Raw genomic sequence first — 13,885 nt, 5'->3', positions numbered from 1 at the left:
ATTCATCTACGTGGCTCTTCGATTAAGTCTTGTTTTTTTTGTGTGCATGCTTTGTTTAAGAGTGTTGTTTTCTGGAATCGCGTAAGCAGTTTTATCCCTTGATCTACATAAAAACCTGCTGTGACAGTGAGAATTAAATTGCGCCCAATCCTGCCAGCAGTGTTTGCACAAATTTAATTGTTACTTTTTGCAAATCTAATACTAGTGATGGTGGTTCTGTTAAGTTTAAACTGAAGTCTGTCTGCGGTTTTAGCTGTGCTGAATGCAAATGAATCCTGTTATACGTCAATGCAATATCTGTATGTAGGCCATTAACAACACTGGCCAGCAAATGAGTTGTTTGTTGTCGTTTTTTTATTGACTTCCTCATCCCAGCAAGGACAACACAGCAGAACAGTCATACAAATGATAAGCCAGTAACTTTGGCAGACAAGGTTTAAATTAAACCTGAAATATGTGGGATAAGGGAAAGGGAGAAACAAAAACAATGAAATGGCCACATTACAACAAACGCATTAAATTATTAAAAAAAAAAAAAAAAGCAAAAAACAAAACAAACATCCTACAAACAATTTTTTCCCTGTCACACCTGAATAATCAAAGATATGTGAGAATAAGTTTTACCTTCATCTTAATACAATCCATCAGATTCCAGAAATTAGGGGGAAAAAAACTTCCAATAATTAAAATAAAAAAAATGTATCTTTTGCATATGAACAGGATTTCAATTCCTGATGAGCCTCCTTCTTCAGAACCATGATGTTTCTGAACAACATGGTTCTGCAGCTCGCATCAATGGCTTTGTGCAACTCTTGTTATATGACACTGATACATAAATGGTGTAGTTATCAGGTTTCAGTGGCCTGAAAGTGCTATTCCAGGCACTGGCTTAGCATCCAAATTAAAATCAAACATACATGTTGATGTAGCTGAATACCAGGAGTATTTCATAAAGCAAGACAGAGCCAGGTAGCTACGAAAATATCTGGTCAAGCTTAATTAAGGATCAATACCTGCATGCCTAATTTATGATTTTAATTTGAACTCTCGTTTTGTTTCAGTGACTATTTTAGCAGCGCTATTTTTTAACTGGTGTTATCTGGCCTTATAAAATACTACGCTGTTCCATAACCGATGATTCATCTTCATAAAACAAACAAATAGTAATTAGTTGGGGAACTTGATACTGTTGATTTTCAAAAATAAAATTAAAAAAAAATTAACTGGGCCCCACCTGTTTTTGTAAAACTCCCACACGTGTATGTAGACTGAAAGGCTGTTTGTGCACTTGTATCAGCGCACGCTAGCAAGCAAAGGCAGGTTCGACTGGTTAGGCCAGTGATTCATAGGGTCACTATTATTATTCAAGTCATTATCCAAACACAGAACAAGTCATTTCAGGAAAAAACATTTATATATAAAAAAAAAAAGTCAGTAGTCCCCGTTTCAAACATCAAAACTTGGCACATTTTGCTGGGGATTTTTAGCGCCAAGGTTTTCCAAATCTGCTCTTTGGCATCCGTGAAATGTTACCTTACCCATAAACAAAACTGATTCCAACATCGAAACTGTGTGTGCTATTGCTGTCATCATCTTAGACAAACATCATGTTGACAGAAGATTACGAAGCTAGAATCCAAATAACACTCATTGAACTTTCTCAACCTTTCTTGTTGACAATAAACCACAATGCAGAGTATTCTGCTGCTGTAACTCAGACACAAACCAGCTAGATTCAATCAGATCTACTGTAACCGTATTAAAAATGTCTCCCGAATTTCCGTCTCTTTGGTTTCATTGTGAATTAATTGAATTAACCTCTAACAATGAAATCCAGAGTTCAAGCTCTCTTCTCCTGAGACCGTTTGATGAAAGTTGTCAAATTGCACTCTGTAACATTTCCTTTGCGTAATTGCATTATTACGCATTACTTATTTTAGTTTCGGTTAAATCAAATCGACCATCTCAAATACAATCAGTCTTCTCCCTTTTTTTGGTACTGTGTTAATTCCTGAATTCCGCCAAAATGATCACCTTACAGTGTTCTGGTATTTTCACATAATGCACTTTGGCTTTCATGACCACAGTAGTGTTAAAGTCACTTCAAAATTCAGGATGACCACTAATTCTTTAGCCAGCATCTTGTCCCTTATTACTGGTATTCAGCTTGCATTGGAGCCTCGTATGACCATGGCCTGTTTGTAAGCCTCTGTGACGTTATCACAGTCTGAAATCGAAAAGGCACTGTCAGCCACTCCAGACTTGTAACAGTCCCAGGACCTCAACAGCCCATCGGACAGAATTCTGTCTTCTTGGATGTCCAGAAGGTTGTCAGCAGAAACGCAGCCTCTCATGCTCGCCTTGGCTGGTTTATCCATTTGCACTGCTGGCCTCACGTGGTCTGGTAGATCCAGCTGATCAAAGGACTCTGAAGATAAAATGCTATCTTCGCTGATGGCTCCGCTTGGTCTTGATCGGCCACCTCCATGGGGCACAGATGTCGCCAGCTGGTCCAAAGACCCAAACTCATGTAACCCACCAGAGGAGAACTTTCCATTACGCTTGAGGATGCCCTTCCTGTAGGGTAGTGCTGAAGGGCACTCTTTAGTTTGCGTTACCAAGCCAGAGTCACTGTTCTCTGGAGATGATGAGTAATATCCCGACTCTTGCTCAGCAGGCTTCTTTAGGATACCTTTGCGAGGCAGCTGTGCAGCTGAAGGTGCTTTACCTGGTGCAGACAAGTCCAAGATTTTTTGTGGCTCCACTAAACTGACAGTTGATGTTTCACTTATCGACTTCTGTTTCACACTGTTACGCCTCTTCAGAATACCCTTGGAGGGCCGAGTGTCTGTGCTACCCTCGTGAACTGTCTGGGTGATGTTATTCTCCTTACGTGACCGTCGCAGGGACCGTTGTCGGACTACATCCCCTGCACTGCCCTGCGTGCGGAGCAGGCAGCGCATCTTGGAGCCATTCTCCAGTAAAGGCCTGGATGTACGACGCAGCCAACTAGCAACACCGGCCAGCCCAGCGGGCTGTGATGTTGACGGAGATACTGGGGCAGAGGTCTGCTCCACATGACTGCTCCTTCTCTCACACAGTAACGGCTGCGGATAGCCCCAGTTGAGCCACCAGTGACTGGCAATCTCCTCTATTGTAGCTCGGCGGTCAGGATTCACCATCAGCATCCAGCGGATGAGTCCACATGCATCTGATGGAAACAAATGGGAAAAAATCAAGACTCCTATAAAAGCTAAAATATAATTTAGCCTCACTGAGGAAAAATCAGTTTTAAAAACTTACCAGAGGGTTTGTTTGGTTTCCGGTAGTTTCCGGTGCTGATCTGCTGCACTAGCATCTTGTGGTTGTTTCCGTCAAACGGCATGGTTCCGTGAACCAGCGTGTACAAAAGCACCCCAAGAGACCAAGTGTCCACCTCTGGGCCATGGTACGGACGCCCGTTGACAATCTCCGGGGAGGCATACAAAGGACTGCCGCAAAAAGTCTGAAGTAACTCGTCACCGTGGTAGAGGTTCGACAGCCCAAAGTCTGCAATCTGTGAGAACAAAAGATGTGACGTGAAGCGTATTTTCCCATTGAAGTTCTTCAGTTACAGCGCATCACTGTTAGTTATAAAATGTGTAACTCAGGCTATTGATTTCAATCCACGTGAATCATGCATACCTTAACATTGCCGTTTTCATCCAGTAAAATGTTCTCCAGTTTCAGGTCCCGGTGCACGATTCCGTTCTAAGAGGAAAAAGAGATCGGATTTATTTTTGTTTGTTTGTTTTGTTTTTTTCCTTCTTTTTTGTTTACAAAGCTTTGTTTCATGCAGGCCATTAGGGATCGGTTTACTGGGAGTTGTCTGCATTACGTAGAAAGGATTTGCTTTACTGGGTTACACCACATTATTCTCTAACAGAAGACCTCTCTGGTACGTCAGCAGTGCCTCATTGTGCTCTGCTCTGTAGGGGGGCATGCCTTTGACTCAAGTTTGCATTTGCTTCACTTAAAAAAAAAAAAAAAAAGCAGGTCAGCTACTGCTCCTTACATATGAGCACTTGCTGTAGCAACGGACACATTCTTTGTGTAACGTGGCGTTCATTTATTGTTAAAATGCCATCATGAAGAAACTTTGGAATTTGTCGCTGTGCCAATGTAGGTGATATAACAGATGGCCTTTTTCTGCTGAATAACGTGGATAAATAAATGTTTAACGAGACATCAGACCTCCGTAAAGAGGTAAAGGACAGGTGGTTAACACAGAGTAATATGAAAGGGCAAGTCACTCAGTAAATACTGTCTAGCAAACGTTTATTTATAAATGCTTTGCCAAGCAGAGCCATGATAAAATATAATGTTCACTGAATGGTGGTAATTGCACGGTTCTGGGCTTGCTAGAACAACCGATTGCTGTGTGTGTGTGTGTGTGTGTGTGTGTGTGTGTGTGTGTGTGTGTGTGTGTGTGTGTGTGTGTGTGTGTGTGTGTGTGTGTGTGTGTTCTGTTCCTTCACACCCTCATTAAACTGTGAGACCATGCGTGTGCATGTTGGGATGGCTGGCCTTTAGCCTTCGCTTGGTCTCAGTACAGACCAACTGTTCATTTTCCCCCAGGCTGACAGTGAATAATGCCCATTATGTAACTGTGGAGGTGCCAGCGCCTTGGAAAAACAGTGAATCTGAGCACAGCCCTGTGTCATTAGGCTTAAGACAACAGCAGGTTGAAGATCCGATATGAGAAAAACTGCCTTACCTGATGACAGTAGTGGACAGCTGACACAATCTGCCTGAAGAAATGCCTGGCCTCCCGCTCGGGGATGCTTTTCTTGTCACAGATGTAGTCATACAGATCCCCCCGGCTGGCATACTCCATCACAATCACAATTTTGTCCTTGTTCTCAAATACTGAAATACAGAAGAGCAGAGGTCCTTTGAATTCAATGCTTCAAACCATTTGCAATACTTGAGCTGTGTGAGAGACGTCCATTATCTGTGCAACCGCTAATTTACACCGATTAGGGTCGGTGAGGGCCCCATTACAGCTATACAGCAAACAAACGTGCACTGAAGTGGAGAAATGCTGAGTGATGACCACCTCATCAGGCGTGAGGGGTGCTGGAAGACACGGGGCTCTGCACATTATCAGCGGCGCCGGATTACGGCAGGAAGTTGCCACTTACGTAACTCGGCATCAGACTTGAGCACAAAGACGTGCGTGACAAAACTCGGAATCTCAAACAGAGAGACTCCTTCCCCCCACCCAAGGTATCACGTTTGTATGTAGCGTGTGGGACAGAATCATTAAAGTCAAACCCAAACATATAGTCATTGGTATTTTGTTTTTTAAATAATGTACCTTCATATATGGTGATGATGTGCGGATGACAGAGCGAGGACATGATCTCGATTTCTCTGCGAATGTGAATCAGATCTTGTTCATCCTTGATCTTCTCCTTTCTGATAGATTTTATGGCAACCTTTAAGAAAAAAAAATCAATAAAGTGAGAGGTAAGTAAGAATGAGCTCATGGAATAATTAATCATCCAACAGGGAATCAAACTTTTTCTTCCCCCGCGTAAGGTCTAAACCACTTTAATGGGCTTCCTTGTGTAAAAAGGGTTAGAAGTGTGCTGGAGGGGGTTACATGAATAGAGAGACAAGAAAGGAACGAGTGAGCCTGTACTCATCCCTCCAGCTTCTAATGCTAATGACAACTCTAATGGTCTAGACCTCGAGGTGTTTCAGCAAATCTAATTTTTAACACTCAAAAGGACACAAGAGACTGCAGGAGACTCAATAAATGCTAAACCACAAGGTGCACAAGTTGAAAAAAGAAAAGAAAATCAGTGACAGTAATATTCACGTCAACTTTATCCCACTTTACCGGTTATGTTGCTCAAATAAGGCAGTTTTTCATCAAATTCAGGTCAAAAGTTGCATAATTATTGTTTAAAAAGCAAACAAAACCTTAATGCAATGATCAGGAGAGGTATAAAATGCATGTACTAGTTAAGTCATGTCTATTAAGTGCAGTATGGTTTAAAATTTTTTTTTTTTTTTTTAAATCCACAAATCAGCCGCTAGTTAACATAAATTGCCGTCCTCCCACTGCTTGTTTGATTGCGAGTGGAACAATGAGCATTGAACTGAAACCTGTGCTGTTTTAAACTCTGCAAAGGGAACTCCGGGTCAAGTATTGTCTGTTTTAAAGAAAACTAGAGTTGGCCGTTAGGTCTGCGAGGCCCACAGAAGTAAAATTTAAATGTGAATAGCATCTCGGTCTGAACTCGCAGGCAAGCTGTATTCATGTCATTCTGTTGCCCATTGGAAGCGCAGATGCTTGGGATTCCTCTGTGCGCCGAGTGCGTCATCAGTCCACCCCAAGGTTGAAGAGGTGCTGTGAGGCACCAGATGGTGCAGGCGGTGGGGTGTCCTCATTTCTAACCCTCGAGGTTCCAGAGACAGGAAAATGAGTAAAGCAGCGACTTGTCATATCTGTGTCAACGCGCGACCTGTCTCCCCGTCGTGAGTCACTGTCTGGCGTGGATGCTCTTGCAAATAAACCCCCGTATTTCCTCCACCCGGGCCCGTTTCCTGACTCTGAGAATGGAGGTTTCCTGCGTTTGTTTGCGTAGCTGTCAGACAGGCCTGAACTCGCACTCATGAGGAGTTCACATCCTTGTGAGGTTATCTGTGTGTGTGCCATCTCTGTTACAGACAGTCTGCTCCACGTAATAAGCACCGAGGGGCTGAAATCTTTCACATTTCACAGCAAAGACTCAAACCACATTTCTGCACAACACACACAACTCATGAGCCACCATTATCCCACTGGCCATTTGCACCAGATAACCCTGTTAAAATGTAGGCTTAGTGAAGCTTTGTAGAGTCTGAAATATATGAAGTTTTAATCAGGTACGCACAAAATCCTGGGTCGATCCAGAAGTTTAAAAATTACATTTTGGGACAGATTTGATATCATTAATATCCTTTTTATTTATTTTTACTCCAAGGAAACAATAAATCATGATATAAAAAAGCATGTTTAAGGATTTCTTAAGATCCTTAGGTCAGCTCTTCAGACCATCTTGGAATATTTATCCTGTGCTCAGCTGATGTGACAACACAGATGAGTCACGACAGTTGAGTATCGGCCACTGACATCAGTAAATGGCACTTTGTTTACAGGTATACTGAGTCACTTTATCTAAATAAAGCAAGTATAGATGCAGTCTTAGGAGCTCAAAAAGAAGGCAAATGGACTTTAACTTAAAGAAGTCTGTTTTTTTTGTTTTTTTTTAAGGCTGTCATGACCTGAATGACTGAGAACCTACACAGACATATAGACACAAGTATTTAACCAGTTTAACTGTGGAGCATGATTAAAGACTCCCCTGGGAACTCTCTTGCACAATGAATTAATCAACAGCTGATGCAAACCAAGTCTAGGGACTTAACTGGGGCGTCTGAATACACAAACAGCATTCATGTCAGGCACCGAGTTGCAGATCAACCCCTATCCTGATGTATGTTGACACCCCACCCCCCCCAACCTACCTCACCCCACCTCCCACCTAAGTGGATTATGCAATCAGACTCTTGCACTTAGACAATGGAAACAGCTGTAATGCCACGGCACGCAAGATGAAGCCACTCTTTGTTTTTGTGTCACTCCCCTGAGTCAATGACATATCTCTGTCCATTATGTTGTCAATAATCAGGCGTGCAAAGGCTTCTCTGCTAAATGCCATTTGTTGGGTGTGAGATTCAAAACACGTATTTGGGCTAATCAGTATTGTGATACTTAAAAAAAAAAAAAAAAAAAATTGTAGGTTTGAGGCATCAGGAAGCTGCCGGCAGGGATAAATCCCAGACACCAACTCATTTCTAATAAAAACAGCAGAGCCAGTCGGTGAAAGAGCAGAAATGGGCGTGTGTGGACACGGCTCAACTTGTATCACTGCATGTTTACTGTAAGCACCAAAGGGAAGGGGAAAGGGATTCCTAACACTTACTTCCTTGACTTCTCCACTTTCACTTACACAAAAGCAGGACTTTTAACAAAGGGCATTTCCGATAAAGTATGAAACAGCAGCCAAGTCAGGCTTCCCAAGAAAAGGCCCAGGTATCTACAGCAGGAACGTTTAGTTTTCATTTTAAAGTCTAGATGTGGGCTTTGATTTGTATCATTTTAACACACTTTCCATTTCCCGGTATGTTCGATAAGCCACGGCAAGTAAACAAACCATTAGGCAGCACGAATGCAAATCACATGTTTATCGAGAGAACAAAGATTTTAATAGGTTCACCAAAAATAAACTCAGGTGCCAGTTTATTATGTGGGTTTGTTTAAATTGGCTTTAAGTGTTGTTGTTGAGTCAGGGTTTGTTTTGTGGTACCACATGACCCTGACCCAGTCCCTGACAGTATTTTTTAACTGGTCTCACAATCATAATCAACCCGCTTCCACATTCCTTTCTAAAATATTTACAAGCTAAAAATAAAAGAGATCCAAGATCTTATAATCAAGGGGAAAACCCCCCTCCTTTTTATGCCTCTTTTAAGGGCTTATCTTTCTACCGTTTTAAATTCCTCCCATTTCCCCTTAGGCCATGGAGAGCTGGAATTTACCTGGAAGCCCAATTGCAACCCTGGCATCTCCCCCTCCTGTTCCTTTTATCAGAAAAAAAAACCCAACAAAAAGAAAGTTACTTAAACTGCTTCCTGGGGAAAATAACTTACCCAGCCCTTTCCAAGAGACTTTCTTTTGTGCCTCACATGGGCCAATTTTTTTTTTTTTTTTTTTTTTTTTAAAAGAGAGGTTATGTAAAATGCCTTGTGATGAATTTCTGTTGAAACTCCATGATAATGACTTCAAACTGGAGCAGATCTCAGTGTTTAACCTGAATACACCATGAAGAGGCATGGGCAGATGCTTGCATAATTGCATTTGCGCTTAAGCCAAATTTAAGCGCTTATCAAGCAGATCAGAAAGGGTCTGCGGGCTGGCGAGGAGGAAATTATTAGATCATGGTCAGTATATTCCAATGTGAACGTAAGAAAACCCCATAAATAAACACACTGAACCCTTCGGCAAACTTTAGCCAATAGACAAACACCTCAGGAGAGATGGCACGCGCACTTTCAACTTTATTACTTTACAATCCGCCTTATAAAAAATAAAAATACTATTTTTCTTACAATCCAGCAATACTTTGCTTTTTTCAAAGTGAACGCTCTGCGGTAGAGTTTCTACGCCTTTATTTGAAAATTCAAATCCAAGCGTGCTCTACCTGTTTGCAGACAGCCAGTCACCTAAAAATAGCGCTCGCTGTCTAAACAACAGGTGGCCGATGGGACAAGCAGCCCAAACACTGACCTGAGACTGACTGCAGGTAAAATGTGATCAGATTAAAAACAATAATAATAAAAGAAAAATAACACCATGCTTACCAGTCTACCGGACCTTTCCTTGGCCTTCTTCACCTTGCCGTAGGTTCCTTTTCCGAGGGTCTCCAGAAACTCGTACCTGTGTTTCAGGTTGTGCTTGTGGTGGTGCCTCTTCACGGCTTGTTTTTTCACGGGCACCTGGAACTGAGCTTTCCCGAAGGGTGTGTTTTCGTCGTGAAAAGCTCCCCCGACGGACGGCCTGGTGCAGGCTGACGAAAGATGGGCAGCGCGTAACGCATCCATGCCGACCCCCGGGAGCGGTGTTGTCTTGTGTCGCTTTACTTTCAGAGCCAGGTATTAAAAATGCATTCCCTCTGTGTGGAGCCGCAGGCACGCTTCAGGTTAAAGTCTCGATATAAAGTCTTTAGCTGAGAACTGCAGGTTAGTGTGATCAAGAAGCTGTAGGCAGGAACTGGAACATCTGCGTGTTAGCTCGGTAATGCTGCTGGGACTCAGCAGCAGGTAGGCAAGAGTGAGGGGGAAAGCGGCGGAGCACCGCCCGCAGACGGACACGTCAAATAGTGGAGGGGGAGTTTCAGGTAAGGGAGGAGCGCTGGATCTGCTGCACCGCGCATACCGTGGAGTGAACAAACAGAGTGAACTAGTTCATGTTGGATTTACGGGCTTCAGCTTTATTTAAAGTTAATGTTAAAAAAAAGAAGAAATTATTCAGTGTTGCCTGGTAACCTCTTTTAATTCCCACAGTTTTTTGTTTTTGGGTGATTAGTGTAAAAATCTGTGTTCCACAGAAACGGACACCCCACAAAGAAACACAAAACAAAAAACAAGTGGGGCACAGAAGTTGAACAGGTAGTTGCAACATATCCAGTGGTTGCATTTAAGTAAATTTACTCAAACGACCGCCATCTGACGTAACCGACATGTTGGCCAACTTTGCTGGAATATTTCCATCTAATGTTACTTCTAATTCACTCACAGTTTTAGTTTGTAGGCCTGCAGTAGGGGTTAGGAATGCACATAGCTACCAAACTATGTTATAATATTGCAGATCAAACAGTAGGCCCATACACAGTTATTAAAATAAACGGTCTAAGCATTAATGCATCAGAATATATATATTTACATAATGTTATTATTTAAAATGTATACATAAATACGATGAGGTTTGACCACGAGAGAAGACAGCAGTGCTTTTTTATGTGATCATGTTCACATAACGCTTCTTCTGTGCATGATGGAGCTTTATCATGCGTTTGTGGACGGCACAGGGATTTGTGGAAGTGTTCCTCAGTCCATGCAGCAATTTCCATGACAGAATCATACCTGTTTTTGATGCAGTGCTGCCTGAGGGCTTGACGATCACAGGCTTCCAATATTGGTTTTCAACCTTTCTTCAGATTCTCAAAATCTTTTGATGATATTATGTACGGTAGCCAATATCCCATTTCCCCCTATTCATAAGAAAGAAAACCTGCTGGAGTATGAATATAAACATAAATATCCACACACACGAGATCTCATATATGAGAATAGTAGTGCACATGACCCAGTGTTGATTATAATATTAATGCTATCAGCAAATGAGGTAAATGATGACATATGATACTATAATCCTCTGTGATAAAATGCAGATGGATGGTATAAGAGTGTGTGGTATTATAAAGTGTTGATGTGCACGTGTAGTTTTAAAATGTATTTAAAACCTGAACAGGAATAAAGCATTACTTTTGAAAGAGGTTTGTTGCTTATTTTGAAACCACTGTGTAATCACTGGAGCTTATGCCTCAAAGCTATCCTCTTAAAATGTGATGAGTAAACCAGCTTCTTTCCCATCATTGCTTCTCGCTCATTTCCAATGAAGTGGAGAAAAATACAGTTGCATAAATTGGCTTCCACAGCTCTCTAAGATGAAATCTGCAAGGGCAAAGAAATGAGTTTTTTTCTTTTGCTTTCTTCTATTCCACCAATGCACCGCATTTTCAGTCCTGGCTGACTTCATGCAGCTATTTGTGTTTGGATATTCTGATCTAAATGGGAAGCCAGTGGTGAGCTGGGAGAAGTGAAATCTGGAACAGAAAACGTTTAGATGAATAATGTTGTTACAGCTATGGGCCACTGGAGGTCAGCAAGCAGTCACTGTTTGCAACACTGCTGGCTGGTTAACCTGATTTGAGGCCACACGTTCATCACTATATATTCAGTAAATACTTTAAGGCAAAACATCTGACAAGTGTTTGTCAGTCAAGACAAGATGAGCCGCCTTCCCTGATCTTCATGAATTAATACTTTAAGCCAAGCAAAGCTGAGTGTTCACACATTCTGTTTTAACTGACAGGACCTCAAACTTTTATTCTGTTCTCCTTCAGGAGCTGAAAAGTCACATACAGCATTACATTTCACTGAAACAAACAAGCTGCTTTTACTTGTCCTTGCATAAACCATGTTAGTCAGACTTACTTGAACTGCACTTTTTCCCACTCTGGTTGCCTGCGCACCCCGCAGCGATGCTATGCTTCAGCAGGGGGTCTGCTCCACATTTTGGGAACCAGTGTTCTAACTCATTGGCCTTTTTCTGTTTACCGCTCAGTAATGTTTCACAGATTATTCACTCGTGCATGCAGAGGAACATTGTGAACAAATAAACAACAGTGATGTAGAAAAAAAAAAGAACAGTAATATAAAAGTGCTTTCGCAGCTAAGTAATTTGGTCAATTATATGTTGTTGTGTTGGGAATCAAATCAAAATACCAGCTAGATAACCAAAAATGTTTTGTTGGCAATGAGGTCAGGTCAGATAAGGTCACTGTGGACTGTGGTGTTCGCAGATGACATTGTGATCTGTAGTGAGAGCAGGGAGGAGGTATGGGAGGTCAGTAGAAGCAAGACACAATACATGTATGTGAATGCGAAGGAGACAGGTGAAGGTAGATCACCTTGGAGTCAACCATCTAAAGTAACAGACAGTGCACGAGAGGTGAAGAAGAAAAGTGGAGTCAGGGTGTAGTGTGTGGAGACGAGTGTCAGGGGCGATTTGTGGCAGAAGGATAGCAGCAAGCGTGAAAGAAAGGATTTACACGATGGTTGTGAGACCTGCCGTGATGTATGATTTGGAGACGGCAGAACTGAGAAAAACACAGGAGGCTGAGCTGGAGATGTTAAAGTTTTCACTGGGAGTGATGAGAATGGACAAAAATAGAAATGAGTAGATTAGATCGACAGCTCAAGCTGAGCAATTTGGAGACGTGCATGTGTAGAGGAGGGACTGTGGATGCATTGGACAAAGGGTACACACATTTAAATCTTTATTAAAAACACATTTATTCTCTTCGGCATTTGACTCGAGTGCAACATACTTTTCGACAATTGCATTTTATTTTATTTTATTTTATTTTATGTGTTGTGGTAAATATTTTACTGTAGGTTTTCTTGGGGCTATATACTTTTAATATATAGCACTTTGGTCAACGCTGTTGTTTTAAATCTTCTATATAAATACATTTGACCTTTGACCTTTGACAGGATGCTAAGCTGCCAGGTATGAAGACAAGAGGAAGACCATAGAGGTGATTCATGGCTGTAGTGAAGGAGGACATGCAGAGGGTTGGTATGACAGAGGAGGATGATAGGGGATAAAGTGAGATGGAGGCAGATGCTCTGCAGTGGCAACCTTTTAACTGAAAGAAGAAGTTTCAAAAAGAGAACATAAATGAATCTGTAAAGTGATTGTACATGTGATGTCCAAATATTATTAGTGTTATCTGACGTTATATCTGAAATATTATACATTCATTAAATCAGATCATATAAAACTTTGTCAGAGAAAATATTCCTGATTTGATCTGACCTTAACTAACCCTTTCAAAGATATTGTTTATGTAATTCAACCTTTCTGCCAGAAGAGGGAGCTCACTAGCAGCTTGTAGTCCTGACACATCTCTGCACTCAGTTTCTCACTCTAATGGGCTTGGAATGGGGCTAATAACAGCCCCATATTACTTGTAATTTCTTAGTGTCTTTGTCTAGCAGAAGTTTGTCATGTGGAGTGATATAAAAATGATTTGAATGTAAAGAAATCCATGTGTCATGAGAGGTAACCGCATGCTGGATAGACTGCGAGAAAAGCAAGGAAACTTGTGGTTGACCTAGAATTAACCAATTATTAAACTAAATAATTAAACCACATGTACATGCCGGTGATAGTATAACCAAACACAAAAGCAAGTTACATTTATTTCCAAGGATATCCATACATGTGTGCTCATGAATTAATTGGAGAACTAATCAGTAAATCTATATATCTGCTGGGATTATTATTTATCATATATTAGACTGTGTGCAAAAAGCCATAAACCAGATATTTTCCACTCTTCTTTTTTCGTTCATAATTCCTTTTTTTCCAGGCTTCTATATCTTCGCCTCCCGGTGGAAACGGCGTTCTCGCTAATGCCTACACTTCCCAGAATGCCGCTTG

At 41.5% G+C, this 13,885-nt stretch overlaps 1 protein-coding gene across 1 annotated transcript; it reads right to left on the bottom strand.

Moving 5' to 3' along the window:
* Nucleotides 1-345: 345 nt before the first annotated feature.
* Nucleotides 346-9,916, bottom strand: nuak2 (NUAK family, SNF1-like kinase, 2). The gene is made up of 6 exons (XM_063474112.1): nt 9,457-9,916; nt 5,360-5,480; nt 4,757-4,908; nt 3,685-3,750; nt 3,304-3,556; nt 346-3,211 (listed from the first exon to the last, which is right to left on the bottom strand). Exons 1-6 carry the CDS (start codon nt 9,694-9,696, stop codon nt 2,163-2,165), a joined length of 1,881 nt encoding a protein of 626 aa, XP_063330182.1. The 5' UTR covers nt 9,697-9,916; the 3' UTR covers nt 346-2,162.
* Between the last annotated feature and the right edge of the window lie 3,969 nt (nt 9,917-13,885).

This window comes from Pelmatolapia mariae, linkage group LG5 (genome assembly GCF_036321145.2).
Source record: "Pelmatolapia mariae isolate MD_Pm_ZW linkage group LG5, Pm_UMD_F_2, whole genome shotgun sequence".
In the NCBI taxonomy this organism is placed as follows: Eukaryota; Metazoa; Chordata; class Actinopteri; order Cichliformes; family Cichlidae; genus Pelmatolapia; species Pelmatolapia mariae.
The sequence above is the reverse complement of the archived record's forward strand: the minus strand, read 5'-3'. Positions and strand labels throughout refer to the sequence as shown.